A 16,587-nucleotide genomic window follows, 5' to 3' on the forward strand; every position below is an offset into this window, starting at 1 on the left:
CAAGCTGCGAGGGCTGCCCTGGGCACAGGTTGTCCTGATTAGGGATGATGAGCTCAGCTCTAACGGGGCTATTTAGCAGCAGGAGATGGAGAAGGGCAGCTGAAGGGGGTGGGTACCCAGCATGGGGTGGGGGATATGATGGGGTGGGGGATATGATGGGGTGGGGGATATGATGGGGTGGGGGATATGATGGGGTGGGGGATATGATGGGGTGGGTACTGCTGAGCTCTCCCATAGGCTCCCAGCCTGGAGGGTCGTTTATATTTGGGAAGGTGGTGATAGGAGATCCCCCTCCCCCCACCTCCATCTCCAGTGTTTGCGGGCGCCGCGCTTGGAGAGCTACGGCCGGAAGGGGGGGTCGCAGGGAGGAGCCCCCCCCTCCGTTCCCTCCCCATTCCCCCTCCGTTCCCTCCCCATTCCCTCCCATTCCAGCCCGCAGGATCTGCGTGCGCCGCACTCGGAGCATTACGGTGGGGTCCGTCCCCCCCTCCTGCCACGGCCGCGGGATTGGAGCGTTGCGGCGCGGCCGTGCCCGCAGCGCGGAGCTGTCCGCGGTGCTGACCGGCGGCCATGGGCTCCACGCCGCCGCCCGCACGGCTGCTGCCGCTGCTCGCCGCGCTGCTCGGGGCCACCGCGCACGGTAAGAGCCGGGACCGCGATCACCCCCCCCCCCCCCCCCCCGCTCCCGTCCTCACAACCGTGACCCCCCCCCCTCCGGTCACCCCCCCACACACACACAACAACCCCCGGTACCGGTGGCCCCGGCCCTGCCGCCGCTGAACTTTGCCAACTTGCGCTCGACCCCTCCGCACCGGGGGGGCTGCCGCCATCGCCTCTCCGTTATCCGCCGCACCCCCCCCCCTCCTTCCGCCGGGGGCGCAGAGCTGTTTGCAGCCGGGATGGTGCAACGCCGCCCCCGGCGGGCTCCGGCGGCAGCCCCGCTGCCGGTGTTACCGAGGGGGGACCAGCGCCCTCAGCATCAAGCCCTTCGACAGCCCTCGCCGGCTGCGAGCCGGTCCCTCCGTGCTGTGGGGCCCGGGGGCATTCGTCTCTGACCCCCCCTTCCCCTCTGGCTCGCTTGGGGTGACCCCTTTGGCTATGGGGAGGAAACAGGGGAGATGAAGGGATAGTGAGGGTTGGTCCTTCCCAAGGAGAGCAGCCAACACCCAGCTCAGCTCCTTAGCTCTGCTACCCATGGGGCACGGGCAACCTTGACACCTTGCGGCCCTGCTGCCCCAAACCCCAAGGCTGGGGACACACCAGGGCTTGGGGTGCCCCAGTCCACCATGGGCAGGGTGGGGGATCCATCCCTGCTGGCCCTGGCAGGGTGCGGGCAGGGGGACGCAGGCTGCCTGCGGGGCTCAGCCAAGCTGCAGGCAGCAGCCGTGCAGGGACTTACATAAACTCCCCATCTGGCAGCAGAGCCCAGCCAGGGAAGGGCGTCGTGGCCCTGTGCCCGCTGCTATTCCCGTCTCACTGTGCCGCCGGGAGTGATGCCACAGCCTCTTGCTTGGGTGGAGAGGGTGGATGGGGGAACTTCTGCATGGCAGCAAGTGGGACAAGGCCGTGGCACCCACATCTCCCACCTCACTGGGTGTAGAGAGGTTGGGGGGGTCTGTGTGCCTGGTTCTGTCCTGGGAGCAGGGTTCTGGCTTCCCCCAAGGGAGGCTGGTGCTTACAGTGTCAGTTTAATGATTTCTAATGAGCAATTACCTCTAGTCAGTCCCCTAATTTCTGAATATCAATAAAGTTAATTAAACTCTGTACGTGCGTTTCCCAGAGTGTTAGAGGTAGGGATGCCCTGGGAGGTGCCAAGCTCTTCCCAGGGCTGGGAGCTGTGGGGTTCCATTCACCCTGTGTCCCCCCCATGTGCTGAGCATTGTCCTTGACACTCATTCACCTGCTCCCTGTCCCCCATTAGGCAGGGCTCCCAGCCCAGGACCCTGATTTCTATGCAGCACCACCTTGTCACTCTGGCCTTGACTTGGCATTGATGGGCTGGAGCCTGTTGAGGATGTGCCATGGATCAGGGTGATATGGGTACAGGGTTCATAGAACCCTCACCCAGGCTGAGGGGATTGGTGATGTCCCCTGGATGGTGGCAATGTGGGGCCAGAGCCCAGCACCCTGCAGGCTTGGCGCAGCCATGGGGCAGCATCAGCTGCCAGTGTCCATAGGAGTAAGTGTGGTCTGGGCCCCACAGCACTGATGCAGCCGGGGTATGGTACCAGGCATGGTTCCATCCACCCTGCCCCACTGCACCCCTTTTTGCCAGCTCTCTAAAGCCATGGCAGGCCTGGCTTCTTTGGGGGATCATCTATGCTGTGCTGAAGGGACCTCCTTGTAATTGGGGTTCTTGCAGCCTGTGGGTTGTAGTGGGTGGCACATGGCCTGACTGTGCCCTCATGAGCCATGCCATGCTGTCCAGTGTCAGCCACATCCACCACGATCATAGGAACAATGGGTGTGGGGACAAGACATCCCTGGGGTTGTGGTGCTGCTCAGGGTTTTGGTGAGGGGAGAGGGGAGAGGGTAGGGAGCAGGATCTGCTACAGTAATTAACAGCGTATGTGCTCATCCCTGAGTGCCTCAGAGGAGTTCATCACTGCCACACTGCGTGCGCCAGGCTGGGATTATATGGATAATGCTCTTAAGCCAGAGGATGGGAGGGCAGGGTGCCCCATGGGGATGCAGGGCTGCACCAGCCGCCTCCATCATCCCCATGGTTGCGGCAGGACCTGCTGCCGGTGGGGATGAATTTGGCACCGAGGAGGTCTGATGGCCACAGGCTCTGTGCAGGCACCCGGCAGAGCCAGAGAGTGGGAATGTGGGAGGAAAATGGGGTGCAAAGGGGCAAGGGCACAGCAAAGGCACCCCAGGGCTGGTGCAGAGCAATGGGGGGACCCTCAGATGGGAGCGGGGCTCACTAGGGTTGTGCTGGGGTGAAGGCCAGGGATGATCCAGGCTCCCTGTGAGCACAGGGAGGCTGCAGGGGAGGTGGATGGAGTTGTGTCTGTGGTGACTCTGGCGGGAGAGGATAATTTTGCCTTCGATCAATTCTTTAAATGCACACAATTGAAAGATTGCCTTTGAAAGCTGCCTATAACAGGGAGGTAATGGATTCCCTCTAGTCACAGGCAGCAGCTCCAGAGCACCAGCATCCCTTCCTTTGGCTGTCAGAGAGATGGAGCCATCCAGGGTACCAGCACTGCTCCGTCCATGGACATCCTTGGGTGGCAAAGGGGCTGCCTGGACCTGTCAGAGGATGTCTCCATCTCCCTGGCTCCCCACCTGCCTACCCTGCATTGAGACCTGGTGCCCCTTGTCTCATCCTCTGAGGTGTCAGAGCATCCCATTGGGAATGTGCTCAATGCCCAGCCTGTGTGAGAAGCACCAGGCACTGGCCTGCACACTTGCCATGCCATTGGCGATTATTACATATATAATTTAAATGCAGTAACGAGCTGTGCTGAAGGGATCAAATATTAATCAGCTGCAAGAGTGCTGCTGTGACCCTGTGAAAATGGAGAGAGGTGCTTGAAAGACAGGACCAGCTGATGCTGGGCAGTGCATGGGGGTGATGCCCAGGCAGGGCTGGCTCTGAGGGTCCCCAGCTGCCCTGGGAGATGGCAATGGGAGGAGATGGTGGCTTTGGTTCGTTCCCGTCTCTGGCAGCGTTTAAGGCCATGTTAGACAGAGGGGCTTGGAGCAAGCTGCTCTAATGGAAGGTGTCCATGCCCGTGGCAGAGGGTTGGAACTGGATGAGCTTTAAGGTCTTTCCAACCCAAATCAGTCTGGGATCCTACCTGACGAGCAGTGATGGAGCAGGGTTTGCTGGCAAGGGGATGCTCATGTTGAATTCCTAGAGGAACAAAGGCAGGTGCTGGAGGCAGCTGGGATGCCAACCCTGGTGCGATGCTCCATGGTTCCCACCTGCTGCGAGGGATCAGTGTCTGCGGGAGGGTGATGGCTGAGCAGCCCAACACGGAGCCAGACAAGCGCATTTCAATGACTGTCGCCAGCAGCAGGCACAGGGAAGGGGAGCTGGGAGGGCAGTGTGGCTCTGCTCTCCCTGCCTGCCTCCTGCTTGGACCCATGCACCCAGGGGTGCCCTATAGGATGGGTACCCCCTCTGCCACCCTCGTGTGCCAGGGGATGAGCTGTGTTGTGTCCTTGTGGAGCCCAGGCTGGCACAGAGCCCTGTGGGGAGCTGGTACCCACACCACGGGCACCCTGGGGTGGCACAGACCAGGTGCTGCTCATCAATGGGGGTTCCACCCCAGGGATACCAATGCGGGGCTGGGATGGGGCTGATTTGGGCACTGATTTGGGGAGGAGGGATGTGGCACCGCGCGGCTCCAGTGCTCAGGTCCGAAACAGCAGCAGACATGCAATTCATTGCTGCCGCCGCCGCTCAGGGAAATTGCTGTACAAATGCTCCGCAGGGAAAGCAGGATTACAGACTGTGGGCAATGAGGAGGGGATGAGAGCACCCTCAGCAGGGGGGGAGCGAGGCAGACCCCGGGGATGGGCACCCCAGTGCCCGCTGGGCTCTGCAGCTGCTGCCCGCTCGGTGTCGGTGATGCTCGGTGTGCCACAGCCGCGGTGCTCCAGGGAGCTGGTTTGGTGACATGTGACATGTGTCAGCGGGTAAATGACTGTTCAATTCAAGGAGAATCGCAGAACATACAAGGTCAAACGCTTCCCCTCCAGCGCCGCCATGAATATTAAACTGAGCTCTTCTGGTAGCTGCCAGGGCTGGAGGCAGCGCTCACCAGCAGCAGCCCCAGGCACCGGGGCAGCTCCTTGGTTCCAGCTGCTTCAGCATCCTTGACTTGGGCATCTGGGCATGGAGGAGGCCAGGGGGTAGCAGGATGTGGGTGCCAATGGGGTGCCCAGCTTGCTGTATGGCAGTGCTTTGGCTGCTTGGCAGTGGTGTTGGCACAGGGAGCTGCCTGCACATCCCTGCTGCACCATCACATTGTGTGTGTGCACCTCCCTGCACTCACCTACCCACTGCTTACACCCACCATCCCTGCCTGCGTTTACACCACCCACTGCTCCTGCCTGCATCCTGACACTGCCTGTGCTATCACACTGCCTACACCTTCCCATCCGCCCTCATTCCCTGCCTGCTGGTAGCGAGGGTCCCCATTCCCCACGGCAGGAGATGGAGATGGGGATCTGGCATCAAGCGGGCACGTCCCGTACCCAGTGCAGGAGCTGTGGAGGGGGGAGCATGGCGCCAGCTGCCTGACAGCTCATTCATCACCGCTGCAGGCACCGGCCACGGGGGCAAAACCAGATTGGATTTTAAATTGGAAATAAGCCTGGATTCCTGCAAGCCCCAACCCCTGTCCCCATGGACCCGGCTGCCTGCACCTCCTGCAGCCATCACCCCCCTACCGATGGGGTAACTGAGGCACGGAGCAGCACCACGATGCTCCTGGGGCAGCCCTGACCCGTGGCCTCTGCTGTGTTATTACTTTCTTGTCGGGCAGCATCGATCGCTGCTCCCCAGGAGGCCACACGCTGCCTTATTTATGTATCTGTGACAGCCAGCAGCATTGATTCCCGACGGGGGGGCAGCCGCCGCCGCAGCCACATTAGTCGGAGCATCTCCCCGGCCTCCGTTAACAGACTCCTGCCTGGTAAAGCCAATGTGAGGGATTAGGACCCCAGCCCTGCTTCAGTCCCCATGGGCACCCGGCTGTTGGGGTTTTGATGGGTCCTTGTGGGCACCCTGAGCCCCGGAGGGATGCCAGGGGCTGTGAGGTGGGTGGTGGGTGGCAGGGTTTAATGTCACCAGCCCCTGGTCTCCTTGGCAATGCGGGAGGGACACAGATGTGGTGCTGGAGATAAGCTGCTTAGAGACATCTGTAGGGGTGGAGGGTCTTAATCTGGTGGTGCTTAAGGGACATGGGTGGCAACATCTGGGCACTTTGTTAACTTCTCACAGTGCTCCAAGCATCCTGCATCCAAGGGCATCTCCAGCTCTGAGCATCCTCTGGTGCTGGAATCATCCTGTAGTGCTGGAAGCATCCAGTGGTATGCAGAGCATCCCCTGGTGTCAGGATTAGCTCATGGTACCCAGAGGCATCCCATGGTGCTAGGAGCATCCTGTGGTACACAGAGCACCATGCGGAGCCCAGGGCAGTGCCCGCTGCCTAGGCACTGCCCAGCCCAGGGTGCCACATCACCCAGGTAGGACCTGTAGGGATCTTGCTGTGGGGTCCCATCTCATCCAGCAGCCCCAGTGGGGACCACTGTGCTCCCAGCATCCTGGGCAACTGAGATGTCATAGACAAGGAGTGCAGGAGGCCAAGGGTGAGCATCCCTCATCCAGCCTTCGCTCTGAGGGGCTGGTCCCTGCACACTAATCTGCTATTAAAGCCTAAGAGAGGTTTTGGTGCCCTTCAGTACAAACTCATTAAATTTTATGTTCAAATAAATGGATCCCATTAAAAACCAATTCGGGCCTTGCTGGGGGGCAAGTGAACCTTTTGGAGCCAGTGTGGTCAGATACCTCCCACCGTGCTGCTGTGGCCATGGCATTGCCACCATCCCGGGATAGTGCTAGGGGAGCCAAGGGGATGCACTGGGTGGTGGGGTGGTGAGGATGCCTCCTGGCACCCACCAGCTCCCCCCCACACTGCTCACCCAAGCTAATGTCTCTTAATAGTCCCTTAAAAGCAGCAGTCACAGAGTAATTAATCTTCCTAGGGCCCTGCCCTGCTACAGATCAGTATAATTACCTGGTAATTGACAGTATCATGTCATCAGCGCCTGTGCTTGGTGGCAGGACATGCCCTTGTGCTCCTGTAGCCTCCCAACTGGCCATAAAGGGATGCTGGGTGCTGCTGTAGCATCCCTGCCACCGTGGCATCCCCTCCTGCCATGGCATGGTGGGGCTGGGGAGCTGTGCCCCCCCCGCCGGGAGAGGAGACCAGACCCAACAGGGAGAGATGCTGGTGGCTCATTAAGGCTGATTAAATGCTTTTGGTTTTGGTCTAAAGGCTGTAAGTGTCTGGGGTTTGCTCAGGGATTCGTGCTCAGAGGAGCCATGGCATCCCCTGCACAGCTGGTTATGGCAGACATGGCAATCACCTGCACGTCTGCAAGGGGAGGGGTGAGCACCCCTTAATGTGCTGCAGTTATGCACTAATTAGCCATGGCTTGATTACCAGGGCAGATCCCACTGCATGTGGTCAGTGTGCTTGTTTGTCATCCTGGGTTTGGTGCAGTATTGGTGAGCAGGAGGTGTTGCCCCTCCGGATGGAGGATGAACTGTTGGTCCATGGTGACGTGTTGGTCCCCAGTGCAGCACAGAACTGATGCTGCACCAGCATTGCTCCCTGGTGCAGCATCAGTCCATGGCCAAGGTTTGCCCCCAAGCGCCACATTGGGCACAGCATTGGTTTGTGAGGCAGCTTCAGTCCCCAGTGCATCACTGGTCCCCAGGGCCATGATGCAGCATCAGTCCACAGTGCACCACTGGTCCAGACTGAAGCGTCGGTCCCTGATGCAGCATCAGTGTATGACACAGCATCAATCCACAGGTCCCCAGCACCCCACACTCTCTCCTCCCCACAGGTTTCAATGGGCTGGCGAGGAAAGCCGGGGACAATGCTGAGGCCGAGAGGGAGCCGACGGCGCTGCCCACACCGGAGGAGCGGGAGGCAGAGGCTCGATTCGTGAGCACAGCACCCACACTGAAGCTCCTCAACCACCACCCGTTGCTGGAGGACCTGCTGCACGAAGCCTTCCTCAAGAAGGACTACCTGGGCCAGGCACCCTTCCTGCCTGGGGGCCCTGGTCCTGTCCTGCCCGCTGGTGCCCTGCAGCCAGACCCTGGCCCCCCAGCCCCTGAGCCCCCACCACGCACCCCTGCCCTGCCCAGGGCTGCCTTCCCCACTGACCCATTGACCACACCAGCGGGGCACCCAGGGCCATGGGGGGATGCATGGGGGGCTGTACCGGCTGCTGATCCCTCGTGGTCCCCTGCCAGGGTGCTGGAATCGAGCCCCACATCCCCACCCAGCCAGGCACCCATCACTCCCAGTACATCTCCAGGATCCCACACTGGGGATGTTGTGGTCCATGGGGATGAGGAGGGGACCACCACCACCTCCACCATCACCACCACCACTGTCACCACACTGCAGGGGCCTGGTGAGTGCTGGGGAGGGAGCTGGGGGGAGCTGGGGTGAAGTGGGGCTGAGCAGGGGTCTCCTCTGTCACCACAGCCCCCTGCAATAGGACGCTGGTGGGTCCTGAGGGCTGGCTGGTGTCCCCGGAGCTGGCCAGTGTCCCTTATGATGGCAGCCTGGACTGCACCTACACCATCTCTGTCTACCCTGGCTACGGAGTGGAGCTCAAGGTGAGATGGGAACTGCAGGTGGGATGGGATGCCGAGTGCCCATGGGTGAGTGTGGCATGTCCCCTGCTCTGTGCCATCACTGTGGAGTGCAAGCAAACACATAGTCCTGTCCCTGTCCCATGGCCCCGAGCCAGCAGAGCTGGGCCCTGTGGCAGGGCTGTGGGTGCACACAGGATGCTCTGTGCTCGCCAGCTGCCATGGCTGGTAGCCAGAACAGGAGCAGGGATGCAGGATTAATTAATGAAGCACTGATGGAGGTGTGAGTGCTGCTGTGGTGCAGAGCCAGGAAACCCCAATTCCCATCTGCTGGAACCAAAAGCTGGTGCTGAGGCCATGTTCTGCTCCCATTGGTGGCACATGGATGTGTGTCCTCACCTCTCCCCATGGCTTGCTGAAAGCCAGTGTTGAGCCAGAGGCTCCACAGTCAGCCCTGGTTCCTCCATCACCACACACCACTGCTTAATTAACATCATTAATAGCAAATCACTCCAGAGGGCTGGAGCTGCTGGCAAGGCTGTCGGTGTGGGCCTGGCTGTGCTGTGGTGGGCTCACTCTGTGCAGGGCAGGATGATTTATGGTGCTGGTAACTGTGTTTGGAAGGCACCAACACACTATCAACCATGGGCAAACTCCCCAACGACCAGCCCCAAGCCAGGTACGGGGGTGGTGATTTCTGGCTGTCCCCATAGGTACACAACATCAGCCTGGCAGAGGGGGAGACGCTGACAGTGGAGAGCATGGGGGGGCTGGAGCCCACCCTCCTGGCCAATGAGTCCTTCCTGCTGCGGGGCCAGGTCATCCGCAGCCCTGCCAACATCCTCACCCTGCGCTTCCAGAGCCCCCAGCCCCACAGCCCCAGCTCCTACCACTTCCGATACCAAGGTATGGGCAGCGTCCACCACCCTGGTACCTCCCAGGGGCTCCCTCACTGGTGCAATGTTAACTCAGAGCATGGTGATGGGCAGCAGAGTTTACCTGTGCCAATGGTGGGTTAAGTGGGGGAAGAACACAGAGAAGGGCAATGAAGTTGTTGGAGGGCCTAGAGCACAAGTGTGGGGAGGAATGGCTGAGGGACCTGGGGGGTTAAGTCTGGAGAAGGCTCAGGGGGGCCCTTATTGCTCTCTGTAGTTACCTGGAAGGAGGATGGAGTGAGGTGGGGTCAGTCTCTTCTCCCAAGTGATAGCACAAGTAACAGGTTCAAGCTGCATCAGGGGAGGTTTAGGCTGCATATTAGGAACAATTTACTCATGGAGAGGGTGCTCAGGCACTGGAACAGCTGCCCAGGGCAGTGCTGGGGTCACCGTCCCTGCAGTGTTCACACAGCATGGAGACGAGGCCCCCATGGGTTAGTGGTGGCCTTGGCAGGAAAGGTCTTGATCTTAAAGCTCTTTTCCAACCCGGCTCATTGTATGATTACAGACAAGACATAGGCACTGTGTCACCAGCCCTGCAGCACCCATACCAGGGTGCTGGGTGGGCTGGGGTCTTTAGGGGGCTCCATCCCCATCCATAACCCCAAACCTGCCCCCAGCCTACGTGCTGAGCTGCCCCTTCCCGGCACGACCGGCGTTCGGGGAGGTGTCGGTGAGCAGCCTGCACCCCGGCGGGGACGCCCGCTTCCGTTGTACCACCGGCTACCAGCTGCAGGGCAGCCACCGCATCACCTGCCTCAATGCCACCCGGCCCTTCTGGAGCGCCCGCGAGCCCCTCTGCCTCGGTGAGCACCGGCACCGGGGATGCGGTGCGGCCGGCGCGGCACAGCCGGGTGCTGATGGTGCCTGTCCTGCAGCCGCATGCGGTGGTGTGGTGCGGAACGCCACGGTGGGACGCATCGTCTCGCCTGGCTTCCCTGGGAACTACAGCAACAACCTGACGTGTCACTGGCTGCTGGAGGCGCCCGCTGGACATCGTCTGCACCTCCACTTCGAGAAGGTGTCGCTGGCAGAGGATGATGACAGGTTTGGCAACAGGGTAGGGGGAACTGGAGGGATCGGGGCACTGTGGAGCAGCCCCACACTGAGCCATGGCCAAGGATGGAGCTCTTGGACATACCCAAAGATGGGTGGTGTTGGCCTTGCCTGTAGATGTGGGTACCTTTGGTCATATTCAAGGATGGGTGTCATTTGACATATCAATGCTGTTGGTCATGTTGGAGGATGGGTGTCACTGGCCATGCTCAAGTGTGGGCACTGTTGGCCATGTCCAAAGAAGACACCATTGGCAATGGCTAAGGGTTGGTGTCATTCACCATGTTCAAGGATGGGTGTCATTGGCTATGCCCAAAGGTGGGTGCTGTTCATCATGTTCAAGGATGGATGCTGCTGGCCATGGCTGCGGCCTTGCTACCACCCATGGCCAAGGATGGGTGCTGTTGGCCATGGCCACCACAGCACCCTGCCCCTGCCATGCCTTGCCAGGCTCATCATCCGCAACGGCAACAACGTGGAGGCACCACCAGTGTACGACTCCTACGAGGTGGAGTATCTGCCCATCGAGGGGCTGCTCAGCACCGGGCGACACTTCTTTGTGGAGCTCAGCACCGACAGCAGCGGGGCCGCTGCGGGCATGGCGCTGCGCTATGAGGGTATGGGGCCGGGGTGGAGGGGGGCACCCAGGCTCCCCCATGCCCGCCTGGCCCCTGCAGACCTTTGCCCCTGTGCCCGCAGCCTTCGAGCAGGGGCACTGCTATGAGCCCTTTGTCAAGTATGGGAACTTCACGGCCAGTGACCCCCGGTACCCAGTGGGCACCACAGTGGAGTTCAGCTGTGACCCTGGTTACACACTGGAGCAGGGCTCCACCATCATCGAGTGCATCGACCCCAGTGATCCACAGTGGAATGAGACGGAGCCAGCATGCCGTGGTGGGCACCAGCGGCAGGGCAGGGAAAAGGGAGCTGGAGATAGGGTTGGGGGTGCTGGAGTTGGGGGGTGCCATTGGTGACGGAGCTGGGGATAGAGCAGGAGGGATGTGCTGTGGTGTGTGCTGCATCTGTGAGATGCAGTGGGAGCTTTAGCTAATGGGAATGGTGGGTGCTGGACACTGGGTGGTGGGCGCTGTGGTGGGTGCCCCACAGTGATGCTGAGCCTATCACACACCCACAGCGGTGTGCAGCGGGGAGCTGACGGATGCAGCCGGTGTGGTTCTGTCACCCAACTGGCCAGAGGCATACGGCAAGGGCCAGGACTGTATCTGGGGGCTGCATGTGGAGGAGGACAAGCGCATCATGCTGGATGTCCGCGTGTGAGTGCGGGGATGGCCACGGGGATGGAGGGGTTTGGGATCCATGCTCCCCCCTGCCCTCACCGCCCTGCTCCCCAGGCTGCGGCTGGGCTCCGGGGACGTGCTGACCTTCTATGATGGGGATGACCTCACGGCGCGCATCCTGGGCCAGTACACGGGCGCCCGCGGCCGCTTCAAGCTCTATGCCTCCACCGCTGATGTCACCGTCCAGTTCCAGTCTGACCCTGGTGCTGGTGCCTTTGCCTATCGGCAGGGCTTTGTCATCCACTTCTCTGGTGAGGCCCATGGTGGGATAGTGCCACCGTTGTCCCTGGTGTCCCACACTACCCCACTCACCCTGTCACCCTCGCAGAGGTCCCTCGTAATGATACCTGCCCTGAGCTGCCAGACATTGCCAATGGCTGGAAGACATCATCGCAGCCGGAGCTGCTCCATGGCACCGTGGTCACCTACCATTGCTATCCTGGCTTCCAGCTGACTGGCACCGACCTCCTGATGTGCCACTGGGACCTGACATGGAGCGGCGACCTGCCTACCTGCGAGCGGGGTGAGTTGTGCCCATGGGCATCCCCTTGCCCTGCAGAACATCCCCAGCAGCCACCATCACAACTGGTCCCTTTGCCTGCAGTGACCTCCTGCCGGGACCCCGGGGACGCCGAGCACAGCCGCAGGGTGGTCTCCAGCCCCAGGTTCCCGGTGGGAGGCACCGTGCAGTACATCTGTGACAAGGGCTACATCCTGGCGGGCAGCGGGACCCTGACGTGCCACGAGCGTGCCGCGGGGGGACCCAAGTGGAGCGACCGCCTCCCCAAGTGCATCCGTGAGTCAGGTCCCCTCTCGCAGGCCACATCCCCTACACTGATGGGCACTGATGGGCACTGATGGGCACCGATGGGCACTGATGGGCACTGATGAACACTGATGAGCACTAATGGGCACTGATGAGCACTGGTGGGCACTGATGAGCACTGATGGGCACTGATGGGCACTGATGGGCACCGATGGGCATTGATGGTCACTGATGAGCACTGATGGGCACTGATGGGCACTGATGAGCACTGATGGTCCCTGATGGGCACTGAAGGCACCGTGTCCCTGCCCCACAGCGGAGACCTACGAGCCGTGCCACAACCCCGGTGTGCCGGCGGGCGGGCGGCAGAGCCCCGAGCGGCGCCTGTACCCGGCGGGAGCCACCCTGCGCTTCTCCTGCACCGACGGCCGAGCGCTGCTGGGCGAGAGCAGCCTGCGCTGCCTGCCCGGGCACCCGTCGCGCTGGAGCAGCTCCCCTCCCATCTGCAAGGCGGGTGAGAGCACCCCCATTACCCCACAGCGGCCCCCAGCACCCCACTTCCTGCTGATGATCCCGGCTTCTTTCTTTCCTCCCTCCCCCAGCCTCCTATGATGAGTTTTACAGCAACCGCAACCTGGATGGTAAGGGCAAGGGGGTGATGGGGTGCAGGCAAGCACCCAGGTGTAGCCGAGGCGGGGTGCCCCCTCGTTGAGCCGACTATCCCATGCAGCCGTGGCCAAGGCTGTGCCATCGGGACCAGCGCTGGAGGGCACCAATGTCGCCATCGCCGTCTTCCTGCCCGTCCTGGTGGTGGCTCTGCTCATCGGGGGCATTTACCTCTACTTCTCCAAGTGAGTGGCCGGGTGGTCCCCGGCACTCCATGGGGTCACCATGTTCCTCCTGCTCCATCTGTCTGCTCCCCACAGGCTTCAGGGGAAGCCGTCCCTGCAGCTGCCCCTCGCTGGCTCCCACCCCTATGACCATATCACCGTGGAGTCAGCTTTTGACAACCCCACCTATGAGACAGGAGTAAGTACTGGTCCCCCAGGTCTCCCCAGCCAGAGCTGAGCACCCCAGGGACCTTAGGTTGTATCAGCCATGTGTGCCAGGGGCTGTGTGTGGGGTAGGACAGGAGTGGAATGGGCGATGCATTGCAGGGATCATGGTTTAGGTAGGATATTCATCCAGGGACCACATATGGAGGAGAATATCCATCCAGGTCCCATTCACGGGATGGGACATCCATCCAGGGACCCTTCATGTGATGGACATCTATCCAGGGACCACATAGGATGGAATATCCATCCAGGGTCTGTGCATGGGATGGAATATCCTTCTAGGGACTCTTCACAGGATGGGACATCCACACAGGGACCACACATGGGATGGAGTATACATCCAGGGCTTGTTGATGGGGTGGGACATACATTCAGGGATCATTTCCCAGGATGGACATCTATCCAGAGACCATTCATGGGATGAGACCATACACAGAATATCTATCCAGGGACCTTTCACAACATGGGACATCCATCCAGGGACAGCACCTGGGGTGGGACATGCATCTGCAGAGTGTCCAACCCCTCGCAGTCTGTTTTCTTTGCAGGAGACAAGGGAATACGAAGTGTCCATCTAGGAGTGGGCAGCATGGAGCCGGGCACCGCAGCCACCCCTCCCGGGCCCCCCCAGCAAGGGCTGGGTCCATCTTTCCCAATGAGACCCAAGCCAAGGGGTTGGTGGGACTGACCCAGACCCAGCCACCCCCCTGCACCCCCCAACCCACCCTGACCCCCGGGGGGTCTGCCTGAGCCCCGCTGCCACCCGACCCCAACCCCGGGGTGCTGAACTGGGGGGGTATCCCCGAGCCCCCAGCCACACAATGAAGGAGGGTCCCAGACAGGGGAGCGGGGTTGTGGGGACCCCCCGGGAAACAGAGGGTGCAGCGGGGAGGGGGACACCCTGCAAAGCCCCTTGGGGGGGGGGGGGGGGGTAAAGGGTTTGGGTGGCCATGGGGGTGTCCCCCACCTCTCCCACCCCAGCACAGGTACTGCCCTCCTTGCACCCCCTGTCTCCCACCGCCGCCACGCAGGGACGTGTCGTGTGTCCCCCCCACCGAGCATGCTGCGTCCCCCCCGCTCCCCCGCTTGCTTCTCCCTCCCTGAGGCGTCCCCTCCGCCACCGACGTGTCCCCCCCGCCTGCCCCGGCACCCCAACGGGGACGGACCCGGCGAGGACGGGGGACACCGGGTATGGCTGTGGCCCAACCCCCGACGGGTCCCGCCCGGGATGGGGGTTCCTGGGGTGGAGAGGACACCCCCACCCCCATCTTTTGGTTGTTTCATTAATAAAAACAGGTGTTTTAGAAGAAGCAGTGTCATCTTCATCAGCAGGGCAGCCCTGCATGGGGGGGCCCCCGGGAACCCCCAGACACCATTCCCCTTTGGGCTGCACGGGATGACATTGCCGCTTTAAGAGGCGTGGCCTCCGCGGGGGTGACGTCACGGGAATGATTCCGCGCCGGCGCGCCCTCTCCCCTTGCGTCGTGACGTCACGGACGGCGGCACCACCCGGGGGACGTGACGGCGGCCACGCGCCTGCGCACCGCCCTCTTTCGCCCAGCCCCCTCTATTTTACCGCGCCTGTGCGCGCAGCCGCAATGGCGCATGCGCGGTAGGGCTATGTGCTCTCCGCCCCCCCTCACCCCCCCCGCCCTCTACCGGCGCGCCAGGGCTGACCGCGGGAGGCGGCGCGGGGCGCGCATGCGCGGTGGGGCCTGGAGCGTCGGCGCCGCCTGTGCGCGGTGCGTGCGCGGTGGCGGCGGGCGCGGGGCCGGTCCTTCCCCTCCCTCCCCTCACGACATGGCAGCGGGAGCGGGGAGCCCCGCGGCCGCCCCCGGCCGCTGCTGCAGGCGGAGGAGGCAGCGGCCCGTGGGCTAGGCCCCGCCGCCCGCCCCCCGCCTCGACGCGGAGCCGCCGCTGCTGAGGGGACACCCCCCTTCCCTTTACCCCCCTCAGAACGAGCCCCTATCCCCGCCTTGCTCCCTCTCGCCGGGGGGGGCGGCTCTCGGGGCCGCTCCCGGGCTGGATGAATGTGGGAGAAGATGGAGACCAAGACGATCGTCTACGACCTGGACACCTCTGGGGGGCTCATGGAGGTGAGGCCCGGGCGGCGGACAGGGGGGAGAGGCCTGGACCGGGGGAGGCCGCGGGGCAGCAAAATGGCGAGGGGCACCCACCCCCCCGGAGCCCCGTGGCCATAGAAGGAAGTGCGGAGGGACGGAGGCAGCTCGCCCAATCCCCGGGAGAGGCCCTCCGGACACGGGCCCGGCGGGCGGGGCGGGCCCGGCACAGGCCTTGTGTCCCGTCCCCCCCCCCGGGGCCGCTCTCCCGTCGTCGGTGAGGAGGGAGAAGGGCGCTTGGGGTCAGGGTCGGTGCCAGCCCCTCAGAGGCGCTGTCTGTGTCTGTCCCTGCAGCAAATCCAGGCCCTCCTGGCTCCCCCCAAGAGCGAAGATGGGGAGAAGAAGAGCAGGAGGCCCGAGAAGGAGCCCAGGCGAAGTGGCAGGGCCACTAACCACGATAGCTGCGATAGCTGCAAGGAAGGAGGGGATCTGCTGTGCTGCGATCACTGCCCTGCCGCTTTCCACCTCCAGTGCTGGTAAGGCTCGGCGCTGTTCCCCCTCCGGATCCAGCCCTCCCGGCCCAGGCAGCACCTTCCCTCCAGCAGCTCCTGCTCCCCGTTAGCTTTGCGCTGGGAAAAGGGGGGTGCACGGCAGGAACAAAAAGGAGATGCAAACCTGCAGCCCCCCCACTCCTGTCCGTCCCCTTCTCTGCCGTTAATCCCCAGCAGCCGGGGTGCAGAGCGTCCTGGCTGCCCTCCCTGCGGGTGGGGGGCTGCCACCCTCCTTTCTTTATGTGCCGAGCAGCGGCCGAGAGGCCTGGAGGAGGAGCGAGGCCCTGGCTGCGCGGCCTGCCCGCGCTGCTGCTGCCCCTGCCCGGCCTTCCTCCACCCTCCCCAGCGGGGAACTTCCCCTCCTCACCCTCTCCGAGGGTGCTTTGCTTCGGGGGGGACCCTCCGGAGCGCTGTGGCCGGAGGGAGGGACGGAAGCGGCGGTGGCGTCTCCGCACCAGGCCTGACATTCCCAGCGCTTCCGTGCTGCTGCAGCTGCTGGGAATAATG

General features: G+C 62.4%; 2 protein-coding genes across 2 annotated transcripts in view; both read left to right on the forward strand.

Moving 5' to 3' along the window:
• The first annotated feature begins 570 nt into the window (after window positions 1-570).
• SEZ6 (seizure related 6 homolog) lies at window positions 571-15,347 on the forward strand. Its single transcript, XM_034068966.1, has 19 exons — window positions 571-640; window positions 7,594-8,172; window positions 8,247-8,380; window positions 9,070-9,262; window positions 9,912-10,097; window positions 10,170-10,338; window positions 10,798-10,964; window positions 11,047-11,241; window positions 11,483-11,621; window positions 11,700-11,896; window positions 11,974-12,168; window positions 12,250-12,441; window positions 12,728-12,925; window positions 13,014-13,052; window positions 13,142-13,262; window positions 13,338-13,440; window positions 14,002-14,143; window positions 14,501-14,658; window positions 15,063-15,347. The coding sequence occupies exons 1-19, from the start codon at window positions 571-573 to the stop codon at window positions 15,345-15,347; spliced, it is 3,462 nt and encodes a 1,153-aa protein (XP_033924857.1).
• Window positions 15,195-16,587, forward strand: part of PHF12 (PHD finger protein 12) — a 32,828-nt gene continuing 31,435 nt past the window's right edge. Inside the window, exons 1-3 of the mRNA XM_034068825.1 lie at window positions 15,195-15,211; window positions 15,426-15,565; window positions 15,884-16,065. Of these exons, the coding sequence (XP_033924716.1) occupies window positions 15,500-15,565; window positions 15,884-16,065 (248 nt within the window). The 5' untranslated portion in view covers window positions 15,195-15,211; window positions 15,426-15,499. The remainder of the gene's footprint in view (window positions 15,212-15,425; window positions 15,566-15,883; window positions 16,066-16,587) is intronic.

This window comes from Melopsittacus undulatus, chromosome 13 (assembly GCF_012275295.1).
Source record: "Melopsittacus undulatus isolate bMelUnd1 chromosome 13, bMelUnd1.mat.Z, whole genome shotgun sequence".
NCBI lineage: Eukaryota > Metazoa > Chordata > Aves > Psittaciformes > Psittaculidae > Melopsittacus > Melopsittacus undulatus.

Coding starts and splice junctions, on each gene's coding strand:
- SEZ6 (XM_034068966.1), top strand. CDS start 571: ATGGGCTCCACGCCGCCGCCCGCACGGCTGCTGCCGCTGCTCGCCGCG. Junction 10,339..10,797: donor CTGGCAGAGGATGATGACAG/GTTTGGCAACAG, acceptor ATGCCTTGCCAG/GCTCATCATCCGCAACGGCA. Junction 11,897..11,973: donor CTTTGTCATCCACTTCTCTG/GTGAGGCCCATG, acceptor TCACCCTCGCAG/AGGTCCCTCGTAATGATACC.